The 12261-nt window shown below is 42.9% G+C and overlaps 1 protein-coding gene across 1 annotated transcript in view; it reads left to right on the forward strand.

Moving 5' to 3' along the window:
* The window catches only part of RBM28 (RNA binding motif protein 28), a 150996-nt gene that overhangs the window by 82923 nt on the left and 55812 nt on the right, over positions 1-12261 (forward strand). Inside the window, exons 9-12 of the mRNA XM_086918872.1 lie at positions 4384-4456; positions 4768-4877; positions 9575-9648; positions 11114-11249. Of these exons, the coding sequence (XP_086774998.1) occupies positions 4384-4456; positions 4768-4877; positions 9575-9648; positions 11114-11249 (393 nt within the window). The remainder of the gene's footprint in view (positions 1-4383; positions 4457-4767; positions 4878-9574; positions 9649-11113; positions 11250-12261) is intronic.

Here is a 12261-nt window from a genome sequence, read left to right on the forward strand (position 1 = left end):
GAGCGTTATGCCTAACGTTTGTGCAAATTTAGACACAGCAGAGGCATCTGACGGCCAAAAGAAGGAGACCAGTATGGCATGATTGTGGCAGACTTAATAAGAAGGGTTGGGAGCCAATAAAACTGAATGCTTAGCCATAATAGATATACTTAGTTAGGTTAGGCCTAACCTCATTGTTGGTAGTTATGTTGAAATTCCGCACCCCAGCTGCTATCACAGATGTCAGGACCTATCCTGTAGCTTCTAAATACATTCTTTCTGCTGTGGTACCAGTACTATCTTTCTTTAGATCTGTCTCATTTTGGTTCTATCACAAATTGTTCCTATTGCGAAGTAACAGAACAGGCATTTACAATGCAATGGTCGCAGCTTTATTAAAGTTAGAGCTATTGGCATTGCAAATGGCATTTTTTTCATTTTTCGTTTTTTTAAAAACATAAATAAATGGTATTGTCATTTACAATGGCAATAGGTGAGCATTAGAGAGTAGTAGAGAGTATTAGCGGACACAGCCACACACACACACACACACAGCCACACACACGCACACACAGCCACACACACACACACAGCCACACACACACACACAGCCACACACACACACACAGCCGCACACACACACACACACACACACACACACACACACACACACACACACACACACACACACACACACACACACACACACACACACACACACACACACAGCCACACAACACACACACAACACACACACACACAACACACACACAGCCACACAAACACACAGAGAGAGCCCCCCCCTTCACCCACACACACAGAGCCCCCCCCCCCCACACACACACACACACACACACACACACACACGGTGTGGTGAGCTGGGTGCTCTGCAGTATGCTGGAGTGCACATGGGTGTGCTGGAGTGCACTATGGTGTACTGGAGTGCACTGCGGTATGCTGGAATGCACATGGGTGAACTGCGTGCTGGGTGCACTGCGGTATGCTGGAGAGCACATGGGTGTGCTGGTTGCACTGCAGTATGCTGGGTGCAATGCAACATGCTGGTTGCACTGCAGCATGCTGGAGTGCACCAGGGTGTGCTGGGTGCCCTACGGTATGCTGAAGTGCACTAGGGTGTGCTGGAGTTCTGCGAGCTCAGCTTGGAGGTGAGCTGGGATGCAATGGGGGTCGGCGCCGGCACAGAGATTGACTGGTGCCGCAGGTTTTACACACAGAGCACTGAGAGCAGTTTATGTGCACTGGATCCGGCTGGATGTTGCCAGAGTGAACAGAATTCCATTCAGGCCCCTCCTCTGCTTGGATGCCTCCGCGGGGGTCAGGTCTCTTGGCTGCATCTCTTTGCATAAGAGTTTTAACAGGGAATACAGGCTGCGTGTGCTTCCCTTTTGGTCACTTGTGTGATAAGGAAAGTTTGGGGGGGGGGCGTCCGGAAGGGGTGGAAGTTCACTGATTGACTCCTAGGGGTGCTGGCCCCTTCACCTGGCCTGCCGCTCACAGCTGCTCGTCGGGGGGAGGGGAGCATGCAGAGCCCTCTGAACCAGTAAGGGGGCTCTTCACACCCCACAGGGAGGGGACGTCTCTGGAGCAAGAGTCGTTTCTCCCCTCCACCCCTGGGGTGAGGGCCTGCCTCTGTCACCATCAGGACAATGTCCCCTTATCCTCCCCGTGGAGAGGGGCTGATGGCAAAACCCCCACACCCAGGCCATTGTTGGATGTCTGACTCCGCCTCACATTCAGGCGCCTCAACACAACAACGAGGCGCTGGCGATGCTCTGCTCTTTATTTTATTTGTTTAGTCGAGGTTTTTTATAGCGCGGACTTGACTCATGGGCTTTAGAGCGCTTTACAACAGAGCAAGATGTGTGTCCAGGGTATCAAACAAGATACAACTGCAAATTAGTAACTGGAAAATAAAGTGTAGCCTCTGACCTTGCCAAGAGAAAGGCATTGGAAAGTTTGTGTTAAATATACAATAGTTTTAAAATAAAAAGTCGTCGTGCTCTGTAATGTGTATCACTTTACAATACTATCTTCCGCTCAGCAGTGAGGCCCCCGGCCCCCCTGCTCTCTGGAAGTCTTGAGGTGTAAGATGGCTCCGTGCTCTCCCGGTGCTGGTGACCCACCTTCACACGACCCCGCTCTGGCCTGGAGCACGAGAGCAGACAGCGAAGGCACACTAAACCATACACGGCTTGAAGCTTGAGCGCCTAGAAGAGGATCTGCTCCCGTTGTGCGCTACACGAAAGGTGTACTCTGGTGTGTGCCCTTCATGCGGGGCTGAGCAGGGCACCCATGGCAAGGACAGATAAGAACGAGAGCGGCTGAATACAGGCCCCTCTCTACACTGAGTGCAGACCCACGGAGACACACAGACATAGCCGTAACCAGGCCCCACTGTTCCCGCAGTGGGCCTCACCCCACAATCTCCTCACATCTCCAGCCTACCAGAGAAGCGCTGTATAGCATTTAAGTTTCCCCCCCCCCCTACACTCGTACGCGCAGCAGCAGCTTAATACACCTCTCTCGAAGGGCAGTGTCTTCCGTAGAGACCTAACCTAACACCACCTCTGCTTCACTGGAACTCTTCACCACAGCGGCACTTATGACTGCTACGGGCTCAGTTCGAGCTACAGAAATCCTAATGTAAATGGGGGCAGGACAGGGGGGGGGGGGGGCGAGCAGCGAGCGGAACGAGGAACAGGGATGGCAGAAAATCAAGCATTCACCGGCTGGGGCGAGGACTCGGGGACTTCTTGCGGCGGCGGTCGGTGCAAAATGGCATAACAAAAGCGCCGCCATTTTCGAATTCCGGGAGCGTGTTTTTAGCAGTTGAGTGACTGATGACGTCACGGCGAGAAAACTGCAAAAAACACGCCCCCAAATCGCAAAAAGACGGGGCTTGAATGGAGTGACGCCCCTCTCCTCCAATGGCTGGCCTCCGTTTAGGAATCCAGCCAATGGAGAAGAGGGGCGGGTTCAAGCCCCACTGTAGCCAAAACAAAAAATCTCGGACTCTGCCCACTGCTTACGCAGTGCAACGGAGGCAGAGACCTAAAAAGCATGGGTGTAACCCATATCTAACTAAGATTATCTTGGTTTCCCTGCATGTAATATCACACCAAAAACTTCACACTGGAAATGTTTGTCTCAAGACAAAACTTACATTACCCTCTCCCTCTTTTCTTCAGTTCTGCATGCCCCCTTCATGATCTAAGTCACCTGTCCCACGGCCCAAAATGCTATGTACCTGACAGTGTCTCACAACATTTCACTTGGACATTTATATGAACCTGGCCCAACTTTTCTCCCTAACTCCACTTTTACTGGCACAATTGGTGCACTCACTCTCATGCACACTATCCTGAACTGTGTCACTTGTTTGGGCTGAGGCCTATGAAACACTAAGCTGTGGAGTTTTCGACAGTCTAGAATGGTGAGGTGATGTGCATTAAGGTAGCCAATTATTAGTGCTTACACTATAAAAGTAACAATAGAATTACACAAAATAATTTCCTTTTAAAATTATTGAACTTGTTTTTCAGTTGGTTAATATTTTGGTTGCGATAATCTCATTCTGTGTTTTAACGGAGGTGAAACAGCTCAACTTCTTCTCTTTAAAACGCAGTAAAGGCCCTATTATCATTCCGTCTCTTTTCCCAAATCTCTTACTGTAATTTTTATGCCCCATCCTGCTCCTGTAGTGCAATGTGGCGGGGAGTTGTTATATGTGCATTCCCCACTCCAAAACTTGTTTTAGGTCAGAGGTTTTTAGTCTTGTGCCACAGACTACAGTATCAGATATATTTCCTTGGTTAGCATTATAGACTTTTGGTGCTTAAGAATGCTGTGATCTTACACCCTGGGGGCTTATGTAAAAGACTGTGAGGACCCACGTCTCAATGAGGTCTAAATCCCAGCTGTGGGGTCTCTTACAGGGATGGACTGCAGTTGTATTTTGGAGTTCTGGGGTACATCTTCCACTTGACAGATGCTGGTATCTCTTTATGTATAAGACGGAGTCCTTTGGCACCCTCAGTGTTTAAGTAAAATAATGATTTGATATAGGATTAAAGCGCTTTCTGCCCTGTCGGATGACCTACGTCTATAGTAGCTCTGCTATGTAGCCTGGCACAGCTCCACAGTCTAGCCCCAGCAACACATCTCCATACAACTGGAATCTGAAGAATTGTCTACATTAGTCATTGCTGCAATTACCCAGCACAAATTACTCACTCAATGTATATTTGAATTCACTGGAACAAAGAAGAGACCGATACGACCATTGTAAATCCAGAAGTATGATAGACAAAAGCTATGGCGCTGTTGAAGTGTTGTGCAGTTTGGGAATGTCATGCCCTAAACATTAATCTCACTGTTTCCTAGGTAAAAAGAAGTCCAAGAAGAAAAAAACAGATTTGCCCTCTGATGTTGGAGAGGGCAGAACACTTTTTGTTCGGTGAGTCTATATCACGAGAAATGCCCTTTGTCTCCTGGTCCTTCTTTACATTGTCTGTGCCCTGATGGAGATGAGTTACCGCGGCTCTGAAATTCCTACCTATTTTCTATGCTTTCGCATTATGACACATGTTCATCTCCTTACTTGCCATAAACTGCCAATCTCATTGCATCTTTCTTTCTGTCCATCTCAGGATGAAATACTGACAGAAGGGGGTTGGTCCCAAGGCTGCTTTATGTTCATTTCAAAAGTGAAAGGGCAGTTGTTCTTAGTAGAATGGCATTTTTACTCCCCTTGCATTGTATCTCCAGAAATTTGTCGTTTGATACTGAAGAAGACACGCTTGGGGAGTTACTGGAACGATTCGGACATCTCAAGTACGTGCGAATTGTCCTTCACCCAGAAACCGAGCACTCCAAAGGTAAGGTCTGGTAAATGTGCTGCTCACACACAGCTTTTCAAAGGGAAACAAATGGGGCATTGTATGTCTGAGAGAGGCAGGGTCTGAAAAAGTTGTGTCTCAAATGTGGCTTTCCACCTAGACATAACTAGAGCATTGTAAAATCTAATGGCTGGTGAAAGGTGTGGGTCAGTCACAGCACTTAAGTTTAAAGCCAGGTGAACTCCTCACCTGCCCCCCACCTCAGTGAACTAACACAGCTGGTCCTGTCAATAACTACAGAATAGCTCTTGCCAAGTAAATTGTAGAGTTGGCTGAATGAATGCCAAATCCTTTTGGATATTTTACAAATAAAATGATCTCTTACACCGCCAGGAGAATTTACTATTTTTCGACCATCTCAGTAAGATCATTATGCAGGCATTAAGCTTAAGGATTGTATTGTAAATTGTGCAGCTTGTTAATGTGGCATATGCTATTTTCATTGTTGGTGCTGCTTGAAGGAAACCCTGCCTTGACTCAGTCCATTGCTGTTGAAGGTTTGCTCCTCCAGCAGCTGGCATAACCAATCGCCATGTTCACTGAGGTTCAGCAGCTATTGCTTCCTGGCCCATTAGAAAGTGTCATTTCATGGGGCCCTAAAGTCGCGAGTGAAATGCATATACTAATAAATTTCAATTGCAAGAAGTCTGACAGAAAACTGCTACAGCGGTCAACATAATTAGGCTAGTACCCCAGTCTATCCCCAAATCGTGTGCTATAATATGGGGGCTTTGATATAATATTTCAAGCATATGTATGATGAGCAAATTCAAACCAAAATGATCAGGTTGTTCTGGTTGGAATAGCGGTAAAAATGGCATGTGAATTATTGCTAATCACCTGTAAATAATTCCCTTTATTACTTTGCTCTAACCCTACTCTTAGAAGGGTCAGAAGTTTCCCACCAATGTAATATTTATTTAAAGGAAAAGAATCCCCTGCCACTTCTCACCCTTTTCCACACTGTTATTTCCTCTTTGACTGTAATTTCGCCACATCCCCCATTCCTTACTTGATGTCCGTAGCTATTTTTATAACTTCAACTCTGCCCACAGCTAGTCCGACTCCTACTTTGTTTTGTTACATTTGTGCCTCCTAGCAGATTAATCCAACTGACTACCAAAGATTTGGCAGAGCTCCCCGGTGTCGTGTTCAGTGCTCCACAACACTGTGATGGCATTGTTGCAGAAAGAGCGACTTATTGGCAATAATAATACCATTTCGGTGTTTAAAATCTTATTCTATTTTTTCAAATAATGTAGGCGCTCCTTACCTGTTTTTAAACAAATGTTGATTTTGAATCTGGTGTTTTTTTTAATTTTTTCACAAAAGCACTTAAATTCTTTTTAATGAAAATAAATGTTAATAGTTTACTGTTCCTTTGAAAACCGAAACCTGATTTGGGACATTTGTTAAAGTGCTTCCAGCAGTGACTTTATAGCCAGCAAGATTGTTGTCTGCTGATGTCATTTACCGCAGTTGGGCATACTGCTACTTGTGCAGTTACATGGCGCATCTGTAAATGACAGTGAAAATGTAAAAACTTGGCGAGTGCAATCACTATATGTGCAGTGTAAGTTTCAAAAATAACTTTCTAGGGCTCGAAAACATAAAAAATATTCCTGCATATTTTTGTCCAGTGTAGGTTGACTGAGCTGCTGGTTGTTTGGCAGCCTACTAAAGAGCATTATCATATTGTGCTCTTCCAGTGATAGATATAGAGTGGTCACTTTGTTCTAGTGACATGTCCATGCTTGTGCAGTACACCCATGTCCAGGTAACACTCTTAAGCTTACAAATAAGTAGGAACACCCATAAGTGATATTAGGCGTTTCTGTAGAACTGTATGCAAAAGGTAGTTTGAAGGTTGCGAACTAGTTTGCATGTCTGATTGTCTAAATTGGTGGAGTAGCATTGTCGTGACAACCGTGAAGCATCTAGTTGCATCAAATATTTTTTAGCAATTGGAATTTTCTCAAGAACCAGTACTATTCATTCCCCTATGAAAGATATTTTTCTGCAAGGGCTGCTATTCCTGTAGAAACTGCCACATCAGCACCAATTCACTGGTGAAGCTACGAGAAGGAACTTGAAGTCAGTTGGACTGCTTCTGTGATGTACGGTTAAGCTGTTCTGTAACCAAAAGAAAATAAACTTCATGAGTAAAGAGAACAAGAACCCTTTTGGGCTGACAATTTTAAAATTCTTGGTTGTCCATTTGTTTAGTATTGCGGTACTAGACATTTTTTGCCTAAACCACTTCAACAAAGATATTCAGTGAATTATGGGAAGAGCCCATTGTCACTCTTAAATCAATGTTCTCTTTGTATGGCTGTCTAATATGGAGTTTGATTCTTCTTTATTCCGCAAAGCCATCCTTTGCCGCATTTCAACTCATTTGCTGAAAGCGTTAACTTTTTTCCACTCTCTCCATTGTTTTATTTCTCTTTCTACATTGGGGGTCTCAAACCTTTTCTGTAGTTAGAGCTACTTCGGATCAGTAATAATCATCGTGAGCCACTTGTTACCAGATGCCCTACGCCCAGCTTAATTGACTTTAAGCCTAATGTCCATAGAGCCAGATGATATGGTGAACAAAATACTTTGACTACTAGGGACACTTTGACAGAGCTGCCATATGTCACTGAGATTGTGGTCTTGGGGGATGTATGAACAAGTGTACGTATGAGTGGGATATATGTGAACGGGAGACTAAGACTCTGTTGTATGTACGTGTAGCACAGAACATACCTTTTGCCATATATGGCCCCGTTACATGTACAACACAAATGGCAGAAATTTAAGGTGCAGAAATGTGTTCAGCGAAAATTTTCAGAATATGGAACATTATTCTGCACTTTAAAAATTCTCCATCTTAAAATAATGGCTGTATTCTCTTATAAATATGGCACTGGATTGAGCAAATTATACTGAAGAGTTAATTTTGTTTATATGTATTCAATAAAACTCATCATTTACATTTTCTCCTATTTTCAAGTGTCTCATTTACAAACACCAAGCATCTTGCTCCCAGCCTGTAGACATGGTGCCATATTTGTAACAGAAAAATAAATTTTTTTAAATGGGAGGAATTTTAAGTGAATAAATATGCTATATAAAACATTAGGACACATATGGCTTAATTGAAAGTACAGAAAGACATTAATACTTAATGTTTCATAGAAAAGGTTTTGCTCACTTTAAATTTCTCCCATTTGAAATACAATGACTATTTTTTCAGTAATAAATATGGCACAGTGTCTACTGGCCACTGAGAACAAAAGGTCTGCTGGTTGTAAATGCAACATTTTGAAATGGAGAATTAAGTAATATGAAAGGTTAATCATTAAAGTAACGTTTCATTTTAATTTTCTACCATTCAAAAGCATTCAGAAACATATTTTTGTCCCCGGCTCCAATATTGAGTTGACAAGGACTTTTATTTAAGAGTTAAATACTTCAGTTCTTCACCTCTGTGACCCAGACTGGCCCATAAATCTGACTGAGCAATGCTTATTATCAGGCTCTTCTATCTGCAGCCTGATGATGATAACTTAAAGTAACACAGTCTTTCCTAAAGGTTAAAAGACAAATGTGACCCTTAGCTTATTTTAAAATGAACTCAAGGCTACTAAGCTACTTTGAAGGTGTCTGAGAGCTACTGGTAGCTTGCGAAGGACTGATTGGAGACAACTGTTCTACATCAATCAATTCTCGTGTCCCTGACTATATTTTTTTTGTCCTCCAAAGTACTCAAGTTAATATAGTGCTTTTCTTATTGAATGTGTGTTAGCCTGTATTTGCGTCCTCAGTTATTTCTTTTAAATGGTTGTCCTATTGATCCTCCGTCCGAAAAATGTGTACTTACCTGTTCTGATATGTTGAGCAGTCTGACACATTTTAGGAATCTACTGTTTTTCAAACAGGCGATTGATGGATGCTGGATTTGAGGTCTGGCTTGAGGAAATTCCGTAGTCCTACGCTCCTTCTTTGTGGTAATTCCAAGAATCACAGTGCAGAAACTTCCAACATTTGTGTCTTTTTATTTTAATATCATCACGTTAGCCTATACATGTACGCTCATTGATGGTCCGAATTCCAAGAACCAGTGAGATGACTCATGTTGTAGGAAAGAACATGCAGCATGCAACAGCAGTGGTGATTAGTTATTCCCTCATCATCCGGTTTGGTTGTCTGTAATGTATTTTCCTCTGTTCTCTAGAGGAATCAATTTTACAAAAAGGTTAATTTAAACTATCCAGCCATTATCAGATTAGATGTGATTGTATGCAAGCCCACCAAAAATAACTTGTGTTTATAACACTGAATGCCCACTTCTCAGTTACCCAAGTCACCAGGAGTCCTCCCCTATCATAGCTGTGACTCTAAGACCTGTTAATTAAAATGAACTTGGGGAAATGAAAGGTGCGGCATTGTACCCGTTCCATCTTCTTTAAAAAATGAGTTTTTCTCATTTTTACTACTCCTTGGTACATATAGCTGTTACCTTGCATGTGTGCCAGCCAGCTGTCTAGTGTTCACATGTGTCTCTGTACTTTAAGGAAGACGCAGGCGAAGACATTGTATGGAATGCTGGTTTTCCAGACATTGGAGCATCTCTGGCCTTGCAGTGAATTAGAACTGGAGAGCTGAACTAGATATCTTTTCTTTTTCAGGTTGTGCCTTTGCCCAGTTTGTGGATAAAGAATCTGCTCAGAAATGTATGGAGGCAGCACGCGATGAATCGCAGGTAAGGTACAACGTTGCTGAAACGATTTTTCATCAGACATACTTGATGTGCAAGAGCATATGTAGCTTCCTTTCATGTAAGATCGTTACTGTCCGCCTAATTTGGTCTAAAGAGATCATGGAAAGTGCTCTTTAAATGCTTTCTTTGCCTTTGTTAAAGCAAGGATCGTGTTGAGCCCCCTGATTTTATTCTGTATGATACATTTGTAGTTGCTGCTCAGTATAATGTACAACATGTAGTTCTTCCTTTTTCGGTCAGACCATTCTTATGAGCAATGCTTCTCCCGTCGGTTTTAACTTCTTCCTCTAAAACCGAATTACAAGGAAAGAATAAGCAAGTTCGTGTGAATTTGCCTGTCACATTGCAAATATTGTGCAAGATTCTGAAGGCTTTAGTGGGGTACACTAGCCTGCATTTGTGCATAGCAGAATATCGTGCATGCTCATTAATGAGTTCTGCTGCTTAGGTGTTTGGAATATAGGAGTTTATTTGCTTGCTTCTTATTCTTATGCAGCTTGTCAATTTTGTGTTTGTCCCTTAGAGCACAACCTCCTGGATTCCACTGTTTGCTTTACAAGCACTTTTTTTTTCTTTTGAGTTAAGCATTTAATGAGTGTATGTTTTTGAGCTGACCTCCTAGTGTAACTTTCTGTACTCCTTCTTTCTCTCTGTTGTCAGTGTATTTCGTCCAATTTCTTCCTCGAGCTCTGTGTTGCTTCCCCCACATCATCCTCCTTCTTTCTTTCCTTTGTTGCTTCCTCTCCACCTCAAACTGCTGTGTTGCTCCCAACCATGTGTTGCTTCCACATCGCCCCTTGTTGCTCCTGTGTTGCTTAGGCATCCCATGTTGGTTGCATCCGCGCCTCCCATACTGCTCCCCATGCAAGCTTAAAAAAAACACACAAACGATTTGGCACTTTTCATTTTCGTTTTAGAGACTGAATCAACTTGGTTCAGTAACCGAAAAGTAAACCAAAAAAAAAGCACTTGCGTCATTTTGTAGGCGAGCACATGGATGGTGTGTACGCCTACAATATGACGCAGACGTCCTTGTCAAATACGTTTTTTAAAATGTTTTTAAAACTTTAACCATGCTGCACACCATCTTGTGATACTGTGCAGCATGGCTGAAAACCATTGACCAGACCAATAGGTCCCAAAGGCATACTGGTGCACTCTTGTTTATGAAATGTGAGTGTTTGCTCCATATGCTGCAGGCATTGAATTAATAGGCCTGTGGGCTTTAACTGATATGTGAGATATGATGGATACTTTTGGGCATCAGGATAGTTGACCATATGAAAGTTGGTACTACCCATGATGGACGTTTCCATTCAATATTGTGAACCCCTAAACAAATTTTACTTGTTTGCTTTTCCTAATATGAGGCCATTTTAGATCTAGACTGTTGCTCTGAAGAGTGCTCTATTTAGGACATGACATGTTCACCCCATCTTCGTTCCAGGGAGGAGGCTTGAAACTCGATGGACGGAAGCTTGTGGTCGATTTGGCTGTCACCCGCGAAGAAGCTAAGAAACTGCAAGACAAGAAGGCCAAAAAGGCAACGGGGACAAGGAACTTGTACCTTGCAAGAGAGGGAAGTAAGTGATGTGTTATATGGTGCAATGATATAATTTACAGTTTCAAAGTGAGAGTTTGTGAAGTTATTAAACACACCGGCCCAGGAGCAAACCGGGTTCTAGAAATCCACCCTTTTAATTTAAAATATGGAATGCTAATCCTTGGGTGCCCCATATTCATGTTTTCTACCTGATCAAAATGTCCTCAGTGACATTGTGTCAAAATTTACCAGTTGTTTTGTGTCTTTGTCTTTTGTTAGGCTAGTGCGTGTTGTTCATGAGGTTGAACATGTTTTATCTGCCCTCTTACTTCATATTGTCAAGATATTTCTCCAGCAAGGTAATGGGTTCTGAGGTCCTGCCATTTCAATGGAAAGAGAAGGTGGAGGAAGCTGGCTCTCTATGTGATATATTAATAAATGTATATACTGTGTAAAGAGTAAGGGGTTCCCTTATGAGTGGACATGGGCTTTCTATGCAATCCCAAAGTGTTCTATTAGAGGATAGTGTGGTCGAACAGCCTTAGGCTTAACACAGAGGAGTGCAAGATATTTGCAAAATACACATCATGATTAATAAATGACAGCACAACTCAAGAAGGAGACCACATCAATTAAGAAAAATACCAAGTGCCTTTATAGATGATTTGGCATCAGTGAAAAATCATTCGGGTTACTATGTTTTTAAATATAAACACTTTTCACTTTAAACAAGCATTTGCAATGCAATAGGTCTAGCATTACAGAATGTTTGACCTATTGGCGTTGCAAATAATAATGCAACACCAATAACTATTGCATTGCTTGTTTAGGTTTTCGGTTAGGGACCACAAGACTTTTCATGTGAGTCCCGAATAGGTAAACAAAGCCATTGGAACATCAGCTACAGAAAGACGACCTGGCAAGTTTGGTGACTTCCCAATATCTGATAGGTTGTTGGTCAGTGGAGGAAACATGGAGGTCCACCAGAGTCATAATAGAGCGGGTGGATTGACCGTTTGAGAGGCAGGTTACTCTGCCACGTTTGGGACCAA

Source organism: Lissotriton vulgaris, chromosome 1_1 (genome assembly GCF_964263255.1).
Source record: "Lissotriton vulgaris chromosome 1_1, aLisVul1.2, whole genome shotgun sequence".
Taxonomy (NCBI): Eukaryota; Metazoa; Chordata; class Amphibia; order Caudata; family Salamandridae; genus Lissotriton; species Lissotriton vulgaris.